At 40.0% G+C, this 16,468-nt stretch overlaps 1 protein-coding gene across 9 annotated transcripts in view; it reads left to right on the forward strand.

Annotated features, from left to right (window-relative positions):
- Positions 1-8,746, forward strand: part of ERBIN (erbb2 interacting protein) — a 152,379-nt gene extending 143,633 nt beyond the window's left edge. For 5 of the 9 annotated variants that reach the window (XM_062212132.1, XM_062212135.1, XM_062212129.1 and 2 more), the window contains 5 exons: positions 1,261-1,371; positions 4,136-4,342; positions 5,318-5,410; positions 6,686-6,760; positions 8,063-8,746. In XM_062212132.1, the coding sequence (XP_062068116.1) occupies positions 1,261-1,371; positions 4,136-4,342; positions 5,318-5,410; positions 6,686-6,760; positions 8,063-8,170 (594 nt within the window). In that variant the 3' untranslated portion in view covers positions 8,171-8,746. The remainder of the gene's footprint in view (positions 1-1,260; positions 1,372-4,135; positions 4,343-5,317; positions 5,411-6,685; positions 6,761-8,062) is intronic. The other 4 variants (XM_062212131.1, XM_062212136.1, XM_062212137.1 and 1 more) reach the window with 4 other exon arrangements.
- The last annotated feature ends 7,722 nt before the right edge of the window (positions 8,747-16,468 follow it).

A 16,468-nucleotide genomic window follows, 5' to 3' on the forward strand; every position in this document is an offset into this window, starting at 1 on the left:
TATAGATGGGTCCCAAGTGGCAGTTTAACCCTTGGCCAAAATGCCTACCTTTCCATATTCTTTTTACAGTAAAATTTTGTGCTTATTTTTCTTAAATCCTTTGAATTTTTTTTCATTCATAATATGCTTGTTCTTTTAAGGAGTAGATAAACATAATTGTACTTTCAGGCTTGGATTTAAATTTCAAGCTGCAAGTTGATTATTACATATTCTAAAAGCATACCTCAAGAAGGAAAATATTCATTGCTTGTACACACAAAATTAGCTACCATGTCCAAAATTGCTAAGCCATGGTTTGAACTAGCAACTAGCTCTTCAAGGTAGATATATTGCAAAAATCATTTCTAAGATATAAATTTCTAATGAAGTAGATTTCAGATTATTTTTCAACATGGTAATTTATATTTCTTTGTTGCTAGTCATGTACTGTTTTGAAAATAGTGCTGTTTATCATAATCTGTTTACTAATATATGTCTAGATGTGCTCAGAACTAAATTATAGTGAAAAATACAGATGTCTTATTTCTTAAAATATGAAATATTCAGGGATAATGAGATTGAGTCTGTTTTTTCTCTAAACCAATTAGTAAGCTGAATTATGAAAATATTGTTTAGCATATGAAGATACGAACTAGTTGATTTTAGAAGCATTTCTCCAAATTTTTAGAAGCATTTCCCCAAATCAGTGCTTTTAAAATAATGGGACAGAATTAAGCTAAAGTAAGTTTTATAAGACCATAAATTTATTGGTGCTGCTAATAAGAAAAGTTTAGGGGGAAAAAAATCCCATGTGGTACCATGCTATTAAAAGAACAGTGGTTAATTTTTTTACCAAAAAAATTTTTTTGTGGTGCTCATCAATAGTATGTTTAAGTTGCTCTTAAAATTTGAGACCCTTTACTTTGCTTAATAATTTGTTTCTTAAAAAGTGTAAAAAATTGTGTATTGTATTTTAAAAAGAAACATAGAAGAATTTGTCTTCTATGTGTGTCTATTACTAAGAAATAGATTAATAGTATGCATCTATCATTTTTTTCACACATTGCAAGAACAAACATCTTGCCATGCACCTTTGGAAGAAGTTAAAGGTATTAATTGATGGCACTGGTGATGATAATGTTCAATTTGGGACATCATCTTTCCACTATCTAGCATTATTTTTTGATAATCTTCTCTCAGTGTCATCATCATTTTGGTTTCACATCTTGAAGAACATTATTTGTTTACCTTTTATTTCCTCCTCATTTGAACCATCCCCAGACATCCAGTCCAGGAGATCCTTGCCAAGATGATACATTCATTTCAGGACAGCAGAACTACTCGTCAGCTACACTTAGTCACAAAGATGTTCTTCCAGACAGCTTGATAAAAGTAGGTGCTCAGGAAATAAATGAAGTAGTATCTGTGAGTTTACTGTGTTTTGCAGCTTTTGAACGAGAACTGCCATTTATGCTTTAACTGATAATACTTTTTTTGAGAGGGCCTTCCCATAATGATTAATTAGGTTTTTTTAAATTCAGAAATAAATAAAACAGAATTTGTCTGTTATTCTTGGTTTATTTCATGAGTTTCCATATTGGAAAATTGTTTTATTGATGCATTTGAATTTCTGTAGTACTGCCTACTTATAAATATTATCATTTGAAGCAAGGGCTTTTTGTCATTCTTGGAGAGCTGAAGATGAACTTGTCTTAAATTCTTTATTCTAGGATCTTTTACTACTACCAGATGTTATTAAATGTTCCTCAAATGTTGTTAGCGATCACCTTGGCTTTTGTATATGAAATAGATAATGGTTGTGTTCTCAGCCCCTTTTTAGCCCCCCCCCCCAAAAAAAATGTTGCTTATTTGGAAATAGATTATCTGTGGCCAATGCCAGATAGTTAATTCTTTACTATTTTCCCTCAGCTATTTTTTCTTATTTTATTAACTAATCCCATGCCTTCTAGTATAACCAAGTATAATTATAAAGCATAATTATTTATTTTATGAAACTTTTGCTCCTGAGAATAGATACCCAGGCATCTGATACATAAGTTAGACACATCTGTTTTACTTGAGCTTGTTTTCTTTTATTTGAACTGTGTCATCCAGTTCTTTTTTTTTTTTTTTTTTTTTTTTTGGTGTGTGTGTGTGTCATACGCATTGTATGGTTTGGATTTCTAAGTTTATTTTATACTTTTTAATATTCCCAGCCATCTTGTAATCATAGCCTAATATAGTTCATGTGTGTGTTTAACATTGATATAGGCAAGACCAAAAATCCAGTTGTGAACGACTCTTAGGTCAGTAGTAATTATCATCTGGATTTTACTTGGGAGAAAGATGCTGAACCTGCACATAGGAATAAATGATACAAACTTAGAGAAACACAAGGGATATCTGCAGAACTGTGTACAGTAAAGCAACAGCACAACCAGTTAATTACTTCTGGGCAAATCAAGTACTTTAAATCTATAGTGACCAGGTAACAAATAACCATAGTTTCTTCAAAGATACGGGGATAATATGCCTCCTTATTTTCTTTTTCATCACCAATACAAGATTTGTCCTACAGTAGTATAATCTTTGTGCTGTGTCATAAAATCTCACTCACAATTTTGTACTAAGTTCTCAGGTGTAACAATGAAAAAGTACATTTTTTTTTTTTAGATTTATTTATTTATTTGAAAGAGTTACACAGAGAGAGGAGAGGCAGAGACAGAGAGAGAGGTTTTCCATCTGATGGTTCACTCCCCTGTTGGCCACAATGACCGGAACTGCGCCAATCCGAAGCCAGGAGCCAGGAGTTTCTTCCCAGTCTTCCCACGAGGGTGCAGGGCTCCAAGGACTTGGCCATCTTCCACTGCTTTCCCAGGCCGTAGCAGAGAGCTGGATCGGAAGTGGAGCAGCCAGAACTTGAACCGGTGCCCATATAGGATACCAGCACTGCAGGCGGTGGCTTTACCTGCTACACCACAGCGCTGGCCCCAAGAGTTCTTTTTTTTTAAAAAGTATACATTTTCTTCACCTAAGTCTGACTTTTGTGTATCTTTCAGCAAGGCTAGACATTCACATAAGAATTAACATGCAAGTCTAAAAATGTTACCAGTTTCCAAACTTTTCTAACAAAGTTTTAAGTGATTGAATAGTTTAAATGTATTTATTTCCCCCTTTTTATGCAAAAATATTTTTGTATGCAAATATTTATAACATGAATATAACCTGTTTTTCTCCCTCATACTAATAAACTGCAAAGGTGAAGTCTAAAATTCATGCTCAGTCACTAAAAAATGAGCAGCATTTAAAGCAAAGATAGTTCTTTAACCATGATAAACTAATAATCTCAAGTTTTTGTTTGGTTTGTGAGAAATAAAGTAAAATGTTAACAGTTGATTCTTGCGATTAATATGAGATTTATATTATAAGAGTTTTAAATTTCTAATTCATGAATACACATATGAGGAATAAAGAAACTTTCTGCCACATAGATAATTGAATTGGGTTGTTAAATCTGGAAAAGAATAAATGTAGAAAATTAAATTTAAATTAAGGAAAAGTGTACCACAAAGTTAACTTTTATCTGAAGAAAAATGAATGGATATACACTTAAAAGATTTATTTGATTTATTTGAAAGAGTTACAGAGAGAGAGTTCTTCCATCCTCTGGTTCACTCCCCAAATGGCCACACCGGCTTGGAGCTGAGCCAGTCTGAAGCCAGGAGCCAGGATCTTCTTGCGGGTCTCCCACATGAATACAAGGGCCAAGGGACTTGGGTTGTTTTCCTCTGCTTTCTGAGATACATCAGCAGAGAGCTGGATCAGAAGTGGAGCAGCTGGAACTTGAACTGGCACCTATATGGGATGCTGGCAATTCAAGTCTAACAAAGCAATAATTTAAAGTATAGATATGATATAGTTTCATTTGAAAGCTTAAAAGAGTGACTATCAGGAAAATTTAGAATTAAGACACTAATATCTTCTTTGTTTTAAGGTTTAAAATTAGAGAAAAATAGTAAGTGGCATGGTGTTATGTAATTTAGAATGTTAAAACTCTAGTGCTTTAGTACTTTCATAATGCTCCAAGAAAAAAATCCGAATATTTGTAATAAGACATTATTATTGGTCATTTTAAGATACTTCATGTTTTTCTTAGATGCCTTTGAGTAATGGACAGATGGGCCAGCCTCTCAGGCCTCAGGCAAATTATAGTCAAATACATCACCCCCCTCAGGCATCTGTGGCAAGGCATCCCTCTAGAGAACAACTAATTGATTACTTGATGCTGAAAGTGGCCCACCAGCCTCCACATACACAGCCCCATTGTTCTCCTAGACAAGGCCATGAACTGGCAAAACAAGAGGTAAGAATAATCAAGACTACTTAAAATATGAGACTAAGCTTGTCATGTGTTTCAATAGGTTATTTAATTATTAGCAATAATGCTATATAGAGTTTTAGCATTTGTTTAAAGGTTTAGTTTTATATTGTTTATATGATGTTAAACTTCATAGATCATATCACAGAAGTTAGTATTTCTGGAGTGGCTTTTTTTTATTTCAAGGAGATTGCTTTTCTAGAACTAATTGATAATATTCCAGTATTTAGACCTTCTATAGGAGTATAAATACTAGGCTATTAAGCTGTGACACAGGCTTCATTCCTCAGATTTTAAAATTTGACTGGACTAGAAGTCTACATACTATAGTAAATATTTAATCTTAAAAATTACTTCAAAAGTCCTAGGCCATTCATATATATTGGTAATTTATTGTTAAAATGATAAATGCTGTTAAGAACTTAGATAAAGATCAAGTGCTTTGTCTTGGCTGAGTCTCTGATAAAAGGGAATAATCTGTGAAAAAGTTTAGTTTTGATACCATTTTTATAGCTAGGTTATAAACACTATCAATTTCAGGAAATGAAGAGTTATTATCCCAAAACCACAAATGAATATTTTAGATTTATTGTGAAACAAGCCAGTAGACGGAGATACTGTTTTAGACGGTCCACAAGTACAAACTGATAGTACCTGTGTTGTGCTTATGTCATTAGAATCCATGGTATCTAAAAAGTAAAATAGGGTCAACATTAATTTCCTAAGACAAGCAAAAAATAGGAGCTATGCTTTGTAATCCTAGCTGTGCCTTTAACTCACTAACTCATTAACATAATGTTCTGTGTTACAGTGTCATTTCATCTGCCCAAATGTTTATTTTTGATGAATCCTTACATATTTATTTGAATTTAATTCACCAATATTTAATATGAATATTGTCATGTTGTGGCTTTTTTTGGAATAGTTATAGTAGTGTTCTTTATTTTCATGTTAACTCAGATTCGAGTAAGAGTTGAAAAGGATCCAGAACTTGGATTTAGCATATCAGGAGGTGTTGGAGGTAGAGGAAACCCATTCAGACCTGATGATGATGTAAGCTTTGTTTATTAATTCCAATATCTCTTGTATATAAGTGAAAATTGAATAGATGTTTCTGTAAATCTAGATAGATATCATTTTTTAAATTTCCCTCTGTATTATTTAGCTTTGGCTTTGAAATTTGATTAGTTCAAAGTAATTGAGAAAGAAAATGTAACCAGAAATTTTGTATGTTCATGATAATATCAAGTGCTTTTTAATTTTCTTACTGCTTTTGCATACCTCTGTGAAAGTAATTCTGTAACTTTTTTTTTACTTTAAGATTGATTTATTTATTTGAAAGGCAGAGTTACAGAGACGGAGAGGGAGAGAGAGAGATAGAGATTGTCCATTCACTGGTTCACTCTCCAAATGGCCAAAGCAGCCGGGACTTGGGTGGTCAGGAGCCAAGAGCTTCATATGGGTCTCCCACATGGGTGCAGGGGCTCAAGTACATGGGCCATCTTCCACAGCTTTCCCAGGCACATTAGCAGGGAGCTGGATCAGAAATGGAGCGACCAGGACTCAAACCAGCATCCATATGGGATGCTGGCATCACAGTAATAACCCACCACACCACAGTGCCACACCTCCCCCTTTTTTAAAGATTTATTTTAAAGACAGAATGACAGAGAAAGAGGGAAAGACAAAGATCTTCCATCCACTAGTTTACCCCCCGAAAGGCTGAAGCCAGGAGCCTGGAACTTTATCCTGGTTTCCCACATGGGTAGCAGGGGCCCAAGCCCTTGAGCCATCTTCCATTGCTTTCCCAGGAGCATCAGCAGGGAGCTGGTTGGCACTAGCTATTGGCACAGCAAATTAAGCCTCCCACTAGCAAAAATAGCATCACCTACCAGAGTGCCACTTCAAAATCCCAGCTGCTCCACTTTTAATCCAGCTCCCTGCTAATTGCCTGGGAAGGCAGCAAATGGTAGCCCAAATACTTGGGCCCCTGCCACACATGTGGGAGGCCTGGATGGAATTCTGGCCTCCTGCTTTCAGCCTAACCCTGGCCATTTGGGGAATGAACCAGTAAATGGTATATCTCCATCTTCGCATGAGTGCTTGCTCACATTCACATAAGCACTTTCACTCTGTCACTTCACCTTTCAAATAAATAAGTATTTTTTAAAAGATAAGTTTTAAAAAAATAAATGATTGTCACACTAGGACTCTAAGAAATCTTGGGCCATGATTCACATATTTACATGATACGAAAATAAGATTGCTCTGTGTACTCTGTTGTTTATGCATATTGTTTTGTGGTAAATAACTTTCTTGTGATTAAAGGGTATATTTGTAACAAGAGTACAGCCTGAAGGGCCAGCGTCAAAATTACTGCAACCAGGTGATAAAATTATTCAGGTAATTAAGATTTTTTATTTTCCCATGTCCCCTCTTTTTCAGTGTTTCTTTAGGTACTCATTTTACCTGAACATGCACAGCGTAGCTCTGACTTAGAAGACAGGCTAAGAGAAATACAGCTCTCGTTTTCTATTCCTGCCTTCATTGTTGATAGTGCAGATATTCATCTTTCTTATTTGAAGAGAGACAGAGACACAGAAAGAGAGAGCTCCTATTTGTTGGTGCTGGTTCATTCCCAAATTGTTTGCAGCAGCTGGGGCTGGGCCAGGTTGAAGCCAGGAGCTGAGAACTCAATTCAGGTTCCTTGAATGTGTGACAGGAACTTAAGTACGTGAGCTGGAGCCAGGATTCCAACTCAGGCATTCTGATTTGAGATGCAGGTTTCCCAGGTGGCATCTTAGGTAGTTAAGCTTATTAACCAAAAGTACAGACTCTGGGACTGAGACTGCCTGAGTTTGATCCTGGATCTAACAGTTTTTAAAAATATAATTTAGGGGGAGATATATAGTAATTTTTAAGTTTTTTATACATATAATTTTAAAAAGTCTTTAATTTCAAACTTAAAAGTTACGAAAATATTACAGCAGACACCTGTGTACACTTCTTTTTGTCACCATTTGCTCATATTTTGCCACATTGTCTTTAGACTTTGTCCTCTTCCCTTCCTGCTCCCCTCCCTCTCCATGCACACACACACATTCATATACACTTATTTTTCCTGAACCATTTGGGAATCCATTACAATTTTTATGACTAAGGAAATTATTTTACCTCTCCATGCCTGGATTTTTTTTCCTCTAGAAGATGAAAAACTTTTGAATGTTGTTATGAAAATCAAGGAATTCAATTCATGTGCTGAAGCACTTAGAACTGTGTGCATGGTACATAATAAGACCTCAATAATGTCAGCTTTAATTCTAGGTCTGGTGGTCTTCATCTGATAAGGCAAATAAGAAGGGTAGCGCCCCCTACCTTGCAGTTTGGTCACTTCAGGCTACATTAGGACACACACAGAGACAGGACCATGTCTGACACTGAATTAGACAAGTGTTTACTACAGTGGGCTGCTCCATAAGATTTGTCTGAAAACATGGACAAAATGCGGGTTCCTGGACTGCATCTTCAGAGATTTTATTTACAAAGGTATGGGGTAGGACCTATAAGCCTGGTGTGTTTTAAGTTGCCAAAGTGATTGTTATTTTCTGCCAGGTTTGTGAACTACTTGGCAGAAATTTAAGTACAGAATTGCAAATAAATTATATGAAATGTTTTTCTTAAAGAAATTTTTCCTCTTTCTTTTAGGCTAATGGCTACAGTTTTATCAATATTGAACATGGACAAGCAGTGTCCTTGCTTAAAACTTTCCAGAATACAGTAGAACTCATCATTGTACGAGAAGTTCCCTCATAAGCACTGTGGACAAGCAAGGGGGAAGACAGCAAGATTTACTGGAAGATACTTGCAGGGGAAATTAATATTTTGACTATTTTTATATATAAAGAACTCAAAAAATTATGTTCAAATTTGTACATTAATGAAATAATGGAGCTTGTGGTTAGAGGGAAAGAACCACTGTACAGAATATAAAGAAGACTGTTGGATTCATACCATATAAAACTTACTGTTAGGTTTTTAAACATAGCAATCAAGGCTACAAAAACAAACCTATGTTGTTTTTGTATAGATGGTAGTTTTATTTTTGGATTTCATATACATGACTGTGTGCAAGGCAATAGTTAGCCTTGATTGTAGCCCAGAGACGGATGGCAGAGCCATCTATCTCTTAGCTTTTATGCCCTTATTTTTATTTGACTGGTATTAATGTTTTCTGCTGAAACTACTTTTCTTAATGTGGGCAGAGATTTGAAGTGTTGGCTTTTGCTATGTGCATATTGAATTGAAGAGTGAGTAGGTGAAGGTGGTGCTGATGGGTTCACTTTCCAAGGCCAGATTAAAAGTTATTTCCTATAAAGATCTGGAAGCAAAAAGCTGTCAATGTGTTTTTATTGATAGAATAATGCAATAAAATATGTAATGTCTTTTTTAAGGAGTGGAAAAGACAATAATTACATTTTAAGAGCTCTACAGGATCTGTTCTTGTCATAGTAATTGACTATACATTTGTTACTGGTGATTCAGTTTTTAATTTTTTAGTCACAGGAAATTTTTTAACTCTACTGTGGATGCATGTCCATGCATTTTCTGTGCTATGGAAATCCCCTGACTTTTGTTTGTTTGTTTGTTTGTTTATTTGTAAATGGTGGTACTTGCAATCTGTTTTATAATAGTACTCCATTTAAATCTAATTTATAATTTTTTTATTTTAAGCAGCAAGTGAAACTAAAATGGCCAGTTTTAAGATTGTGTTACCTGTAACACAAAATGTAAGGAGATTTAGGAAAGCCTTTTGATTTCTGTTTGGCCTTGCATTGCCTTGGTAAAGTAAAAGGAAACATGGAGCACGCACGGAGCTAGGAAACCAAAGCAAGCTTGTGAGAATCGCTGTGGAGAGTTGTAGAGCAAAGGGAGGGTCCTTGAGACCTGCTAGTATGTAAAGATGTTCAAATAAAGGGCTGTTCCTACAGGTAACGTTAAATGTGAACTCAACACTTCAGAGTCTTTAAAGGGTTTCTTAAGTTTATCAGTGTAATAGTGTTTTACCACCAACTGCCTTTTGTTCCTCGTTACTGTAACAAATATTTGATGATAGAGGTTTATTAATTTTGTTTTTCCAAACCATTAATTTTTTTTTCTTCTATGTAATCAAATAAAATTTGAGTAACATGCAATGGTAAGAATTAATGCATGGTTATTTGGACCAGAAAAAAGTGCCATAGAAGACCAATAAATGTTTTAGTTGAAGCTAGTCTTTAGAGCAATATTCAGTTCTTGCAATTCATTTTTAATTACTAAGAGAATTGGGGAATTTTTAATATGTTATGCTTTATTCTTTATTTAACTTTGATTTAATAAAAATTCTTATAGGACTAGCGATAAAACACCGACCTGCATTATTTTTGCAAGAGTAAGTTGGATTCATTTTCCACATATGCTAGTCAAAGTAAATAGGCAGCACTTTTTAAAATATGTGAACTCAAATATTGCACTTCTTTCAAGATGTTGTCAATTGGTTATTGTACTGTATAGTTTTAATAATTTTGATTGAAACCCTTTAACAACTCTTTGTAAATTTTAACTCATTTTAGTTGATTTTCAGTACTATTTACATAGGAATTGATTTTTATGGATATAGTAGAAGAAATGTGCTGTATTTTGATAAAATTCACTTATTGTATGTGTGTTGTAATCTCTAAAAAAAAGAATGACAAACAGCTTCTTTAAAACAAGTCTCTGTGTTCCCTTTTTTCGTAGATTATCTAAAATCTTCACATTCTCTATTGTTTTTAAATTTTCACAGTCCCGTTGTGTGTGTGTGTTTTTTTTTTTTTTTTTAAGATTTATTCATTTATTTGGAAGAGTTACACAGAGAACAGAGAGAGAGAGAGGTCTTTTGTGTGTGTGTGTGTGTGTGACAGGCAAAGTTAGACAGTGAGAGAGAGACAGAGAAAGGTCTGCCTTCGGCTGGCACCGCAGCTCAATGGGCTAATCCTCTGCCTGCGGCGCTGCCACCCCTGGTTCTAGTCCCGGTCGGGGCGCTAGAGTCTGTTCTGGTTGCTCCTCTTGCAGTCCAGCTCTCTGCTGTGGCCCAGGAAGGCAGTGGAGGATGGCCCAAGTGCTTGGGCCCTGCACCTGCATGGGAGACCAGGAAAGGCACCTGGCTCCTGGCTTGGGATCAGCGCGGTGCGCCGGCTGCAACACGCGGCCGTAGCAGCCACTTGGAGGGTGAACTAACAGAAAAAGGAAGACCTTTCTCTCTCTCTCTCTCACTGTTTAACTCTGCCTGTCAAAAAGAAAAAAAAAGGAAAGGTCTTCCTTCCATTGGTTCACCCCCCAAATAGCCACTACGGCGCGCTGCGCTGATCCGAAGCCAGAAGCCAGGTGCTTCCTGCTGGTCTCCCATGCGGGTGCAGGGCCCAAGCACTTGGGCCGTCCTCCACTGCCTTCCCGGCCACAGCAGAGAGCTGGATTGGAAGTGGAGCAGCCAGGATTTGGCGCCCATAAGGGATGCTGGCACTGCAAGTAGTGGCTTTACCCACTATGCCACAGTGTCGGCCCCTACATTGTGCTTTTGATCAGGAATACATGAAACAGATACAATTGTGAAGTGTTCAGCTACTTTATTCTAGATACATAGAGTACAAATTTGGAAAAGGAACTAAGTCCCAAAGAACAGTTGGTTTTTCAGTGATTTTTTTTTTTTATTAATTTACTTGAAAGAGTTTCACAGAGCAAGAAGGAGAGGCAGAGATAAAGAGGTCTTCCATCTGCTGGTTCACTCCTCAGATGGCCACAACGGCCAGAGATGCACTGATCCAAAGCCAGGACCCAGGAGCTTCTTCCTGGTCTCCCATATGCGGGTGCAGGGGCCCAAGGATTTGGGCCATATTCTGCTTTCCCAGGCCATAGCAGAGAGCTGGATGAGAAGTGAGAGTAGCCAGGACTCGAACTGGCGCCCATATGGGATGCTGGCACTGCAGGTGACGGCTTTACTACGCCGAGTTTGCTGGTTTGTTATAAAGGATGGTAAAGGATACAGATGACAGGGTACAGAGGAAGAGGTGTGGAGCATCCATTCCCTTTCCAGGAGATCACCCACCATGAACCCACCATGTGCCGCCCTTCCAAAACTCTGAACCCTATCCTTTCAGATTTTATTTATTTATAAGAAGTCAGAGTTGGCTGGTGCCGTGGCTTAACAGGCTAATCCTCCGCCTTGCGGCGCCAGCACACCAGGTTCTATCCCAGTTGCCGCTCTTCCAGGCCAGCTCTCTGCTATGGCCCGGGAAGGCAGTGGAGGATGGCCCAAGTCCTTGGGCCCTGCACCCACATGGGAGACCAGGAGAAGCACCTGGCTCCTGGCTTTGGATCAGCGCGATGCACCGGCTGCAGCGGCCATTGAAGGGTGAACCAACGGCAAAAAGGAAGACCTTTTTCTCTCTCTCTCTCTCTCTCTCACTATCCACTCTGCCTGTCAAAGAAAAGAAAAAAAAGAAGTCAGAGTCACAGGGAGGAGAGGTAGAGAGGTCTTCCATCCACTGGTTCACTCCCAAAATGGCCACAACAGCTGGAGCTGTGCCAATCCAAAGCCAGTAGCCAAGAGCTTCTTCCAGGTCTCCCATAAAGGGGCAGGGGCCCAAGGACTTGCACCATCTTCCCTGCTTTCCCAGGCCATAGCAGAGAGCTGGATTGGAAGTAGAGCAGCTGGGACTCGAACCGGCACCCCTGTGAGATGCCGGCACTGCAGGTGGCAGGCTTACCAGCTACAACGCAGCATACAGGCTCCCCTTTCACGGTTTTATGGAGGTTTCATTACATCAGAGTGACTGAATCATTGGCCATTGGCTTAAACCTTCAGCCCCTGCCCGTTCCCAATCCTCTAACCTGCTGTTGTCTCCTGTGAGTGTCTGCCATCCTGAAGCTACCTAGAAGCTGCCAGCCCTCAGTGAACTCAGTAGTACACGACGAGCCATTATCACCTTGGCGATTCCAAGGCTTTTAGGAGTGTATGCCAGGAACTGGAACAAAGACCAAATACAAATTTCACAATATCACAGAGAGCCAACAGTTTCATTACCTTTCATTGAAAACCACTGTTCTTTGGGGCCAGTGCCTTGGCGCAGTAGGTTAATTCTCCACTTGCAGTGCCGGCATCCCATATGGGCACTGGTTCTAGCCCCGGCTGCTCCTCTTCCAATCCAGCTCTCTGCTGTAGCCTGGGAAAGCAGTAGAAGATGGCCCAAGTCCTTGGGCCCCTGCACCCATATGGGAGTTGGGGGGATGTTCCTACCTCCTGGCTTTGGATCAGCGCAGCTCCGTCTGTTGCGGCCATCCTGGGAGTGAACCAGTGGATGGAAGACCTTTCTCTCTGTCTCTTCCTCTCACTGTCTATAACTCTGCCTCTCAAGTAAATAAAATTGAAAAGAAAACCAGTGTTCTTTCCCTATCGAATCACCTTGGTGTTTTGATAAGCTGTGTGCTGTTCCATATATCTGTTTCTTTATGCCAATACAAGACACTGTTAAAATTAGTCTTGGACGGCTTATTACTGTTCGAATTTCAGACCTGAGACTGGTGTAAGCAAGGTAGCCAGGTTTCCACCAGCTGCCAGATGGACCTGGGTGCGCAGTCTACATGCAGACCAGGGTAAGCAGTGGAGCAAAATTCAGTGAAGAGAATACCCCTGGCAGGCCAGGTGAGAGCTCAATTTGCATTCATACTGGGGTCTTATAAAGGTGTGGGGTCCAGTTCTTCCATTTCTCCTTTCCCCCACCTTCTTCCCTTGGGCAGTGGGTTACCTGGGTGTGAAATTCCTCCCAAGGTTTTGTTACACACTGGTACCAGACTGGGTAGCTTTTTCCTGGGTGCTTTTCTTAAGAGGGGAAGCTGGGACCACCTATAAAGGTCCTGGGGTCCTGGGCAGGGTTTTGTTGTATAAAATGCGGAGCTGCTTCCAAGGCATGATTCTGAGGCTGCTACATTCCTTTCTGCAGGCTCTGTTTTCCTTAGGCTCCTTTCACAAACGTAGGCTAAATCTGTTTTCTTACCTGATAGCTGGACAGCCTGTTCCCCAGAGTTGATGCAAGGAAACAGGTTTATTCAGGAGGCTAGCATTCAGGGGGAAAAAGGCAGACATGTTCAGTTTCAAAAGTGCTTTTCCCAATTTGCAAGTTAGCAGAAGGATTTTCAAAGAGGAGCATTGGGGAGTTTCGGCAAGATGATGGGTCTGGTTGGCTGATGGTCAGTTGGGTTTCCAGGTGGGCTATCCTGAGCTACTGTGGCAGAGGTTTGTTTGCTGTGAAGCTTGGCTGTTTGTAGCTGGTGATCGTGAATTCCTTCCCTACCTGAGGTCTGCTGTTCCCTGAAATTAGTCCTTGGAATTCTTAGAAAAGTGTTAGTCATCAGTTGAACAAACATTCAGATTAGCAGTTAGCTGTTGTTCATTAAAATGTGAAAAGGAGAGGAAGATGTATTTTTTTTTTACAGTTTCGGTTTGTGGCTAGTCACAAGGTGAGTGTGAAAAGGGAAAGAAAAGATGTTACAGAACCACATTGTCCTGATGACTGAGATTTACATTAAGTCTTGAAGTCAGGAAAAGTGATTCTTGCAATTTTTTTTTTCTTTTTTTGAAAATCATTTTGGTTGAGGCCAGCACCTACAGTGTCTGCATCCCATATGGGTACCAGTTTGAGTCCCGACTGCTCTACTTCCAATCCAGCTCTTTGCTATGGGAAAGCAGTGCAAGATGGCCCAAGTGCTTGGACCCTTGCACCCGTGTAGGAGACCCTGAAGAAGCTCCTGGCTCCTGGCCTTGGATCAGCACAGCTCCGGGTGCTGCAGCCATCTGAGGAGTAATCCAGTGAACGGAAGACACCTCTCTGCCTCTGCCTCTGCCTCTCTCTAACTCTGCCTTTCAAACAAATAAACATTTTTTTAAAAGAAAATCATTGTGGCTATTTCAAGTCTTTTGCACTTACAAATAAATTTTAGAATGAATTTGTTGATTTAAAAATTTTTTAACTTTGAAAGGCAAAGAGACAGAGACAGACCTTTCATGCACTGTTTAACTCCCCAAATACCTTCAGCAGCTGGGAGTGGGCCAGGCCAGAGCCAGGAGACTGGAATGCAATCCAGGTCCCCAGCGTAGGGGCAGGAGTCCAACTACTTGAGCCATCACCACAACTTCCCAGTGTGCATATTAGTAGGAAGCTGGAATCAGGAGCACAGCTGAGATTCAGACTCCACACTGTGATGTGGAATGCTGTCATTGCACGCAGTGTCTTGACTCCTGTGCCAAATGCCACCCTTGAATTTGACAGTTTCAACACAAAAAGACTTGCTTGGATTTTATCGATCCTATATTTGGGGAATCTTATTTATTAGATCAGTTACCAGTCTATGATCATTAGATAACTTGATGCTTTTAATTTCTCTCACTAATATTTTGTAGATTTTGATGTATAGTTTTTTTTGTTTGTTTTTTAAGATTTATTGGAAAGTTACAGAGAGGAGAGTGAGAGAGAGGCCCTCTATATGCTGATTTGAGGTGGAAACTTTCCAAAAGGAAAGTTAAGGGCTCTCCCAGATCAAAGGAAAGATTGAGGACTCTCCCAGAACAAAGGACAACAGTGGCCTAGCCATTAACTAAGTATGCATGGGTAACCCTATAGCGACACTATAGCCTTAATGTACCCAACTGTAATGTATGTCACCATATAAGGGAGCTAAAGAAACTAAAATTGTAGGGGCTGGCACTGTGGCACAGTGGGTTAACACCCTGGCCTGAAGTGCTGGCATCCCATATGGGTGCCAGTTTGAGACCCGGTTGCTCCACTTCCAATCCAGCTCTCTGCTATTTCCTGGGAAAGTAGTAGAAGATGGCCCAAGTGCTTGGGCCCCTGCACCTGCGTGGGAGACTCAGAAGAAGCTCCTGGCTCCTGGCTCCAGGCTCCAGATTGGCACAGCTCCAGCCATTGTGGCCAATTGAGAATGAACCATTGGGTGAAAGACCTCTTTCTCCGTCTGCCTTTCCTCTCTCTGTGTAACTCCTGACTTTCAAATAAATAAATCTTAAAAAAACAACTAAGATTGTATTTAAGGCAATTTCCTTTTTGTCTGTGGCTCTGATTTGTGGGCCTTATGCCAGTATCAATAGGTAAACAAGTTACGCTTTCTGCTAAAGCTTCGGGTGTCTTAGTATCCCAGCAACAGGTTCACTCCCCAAATGGCTGCAGAGGCCAGGGATGGGCCAGGCAGAAGCCAGGAGCCCAGAGCTTCTTCCAGGTCTCCCACATGGGTGCCAGGAGCCCAAGTACCTGAGCCATCTCTGCTGCTTTCCCAGGCTGATTAGCAGGGAACAGCCAGGACCTACACTGAGGCCCATATGGGATGCCATTTTTGCAGGAGGCAGCTTTACTTGCTACACCACAGCGCCAGCCCCAATTCTCATTTTCAGTTGATCATTGATAAGTACAGAAATGCAATCGGTTTTATATATTGACCTGTTTCCTGTGACTTTTCTAATCTTATCAGTTCCAGGAGCTTTTTCGTCTGTTAACATCATATTGTGATAGGCCTCCTGCCCGCTGCTCCATGAAGCAGGTCTTCTGAGAAGAGAAGGGCTTTATTATTATCACTTGCAGATAAAGAAGCCAGAGAAATCTGTCTCATCAGCCTCCCCCGTTTCAGGAGAGGAGAAACTTTATTCATTAGGTGGGAGTCAACTGGCAAGTGGCAATGCCTGACAAGGCAAACCCTGGTAGGAGAGGCTTGGAATCAGGCCAGCATGGGAAGAGGGCTTTAAATTCTGTATTTCTGTGATTGAGGGACCCCTCGCTTCAGAAACGCATCTGGTGTTCCCAAGTTTCAGTGTTGCCCCTGGCTTCTCTAGTTCCTCCAGTCAGAGCCGCCTTCCTCTGCGCATGCCCAGCTTGCACGACCCACAGTTCCCTGCTCCAGGTTCCCTCTGCACAGGCATGGCCTTGTCCTAAAATGCACAGACTTCAAAAATACGATCAGGGGCGTGTTGTGGGGCAGTGGTAAAGCCATTGCTGGCATCTCATACCTGAGTGCAGATCGGAGGCCTGGCTT

Source organism: Lepus europaeus, chromosome 15, assembly GCF_033115175.1.
Source record: "Lepus europaeus isolate LE1 chromosome 15, mLepTim1.pri, whole genome shotgun sequence".
NCBI lineage: Eukaryota > Metazoa > Chordata > Mammalia > Lagomorpha > Leporidae > Lepus > Lepus europaeus.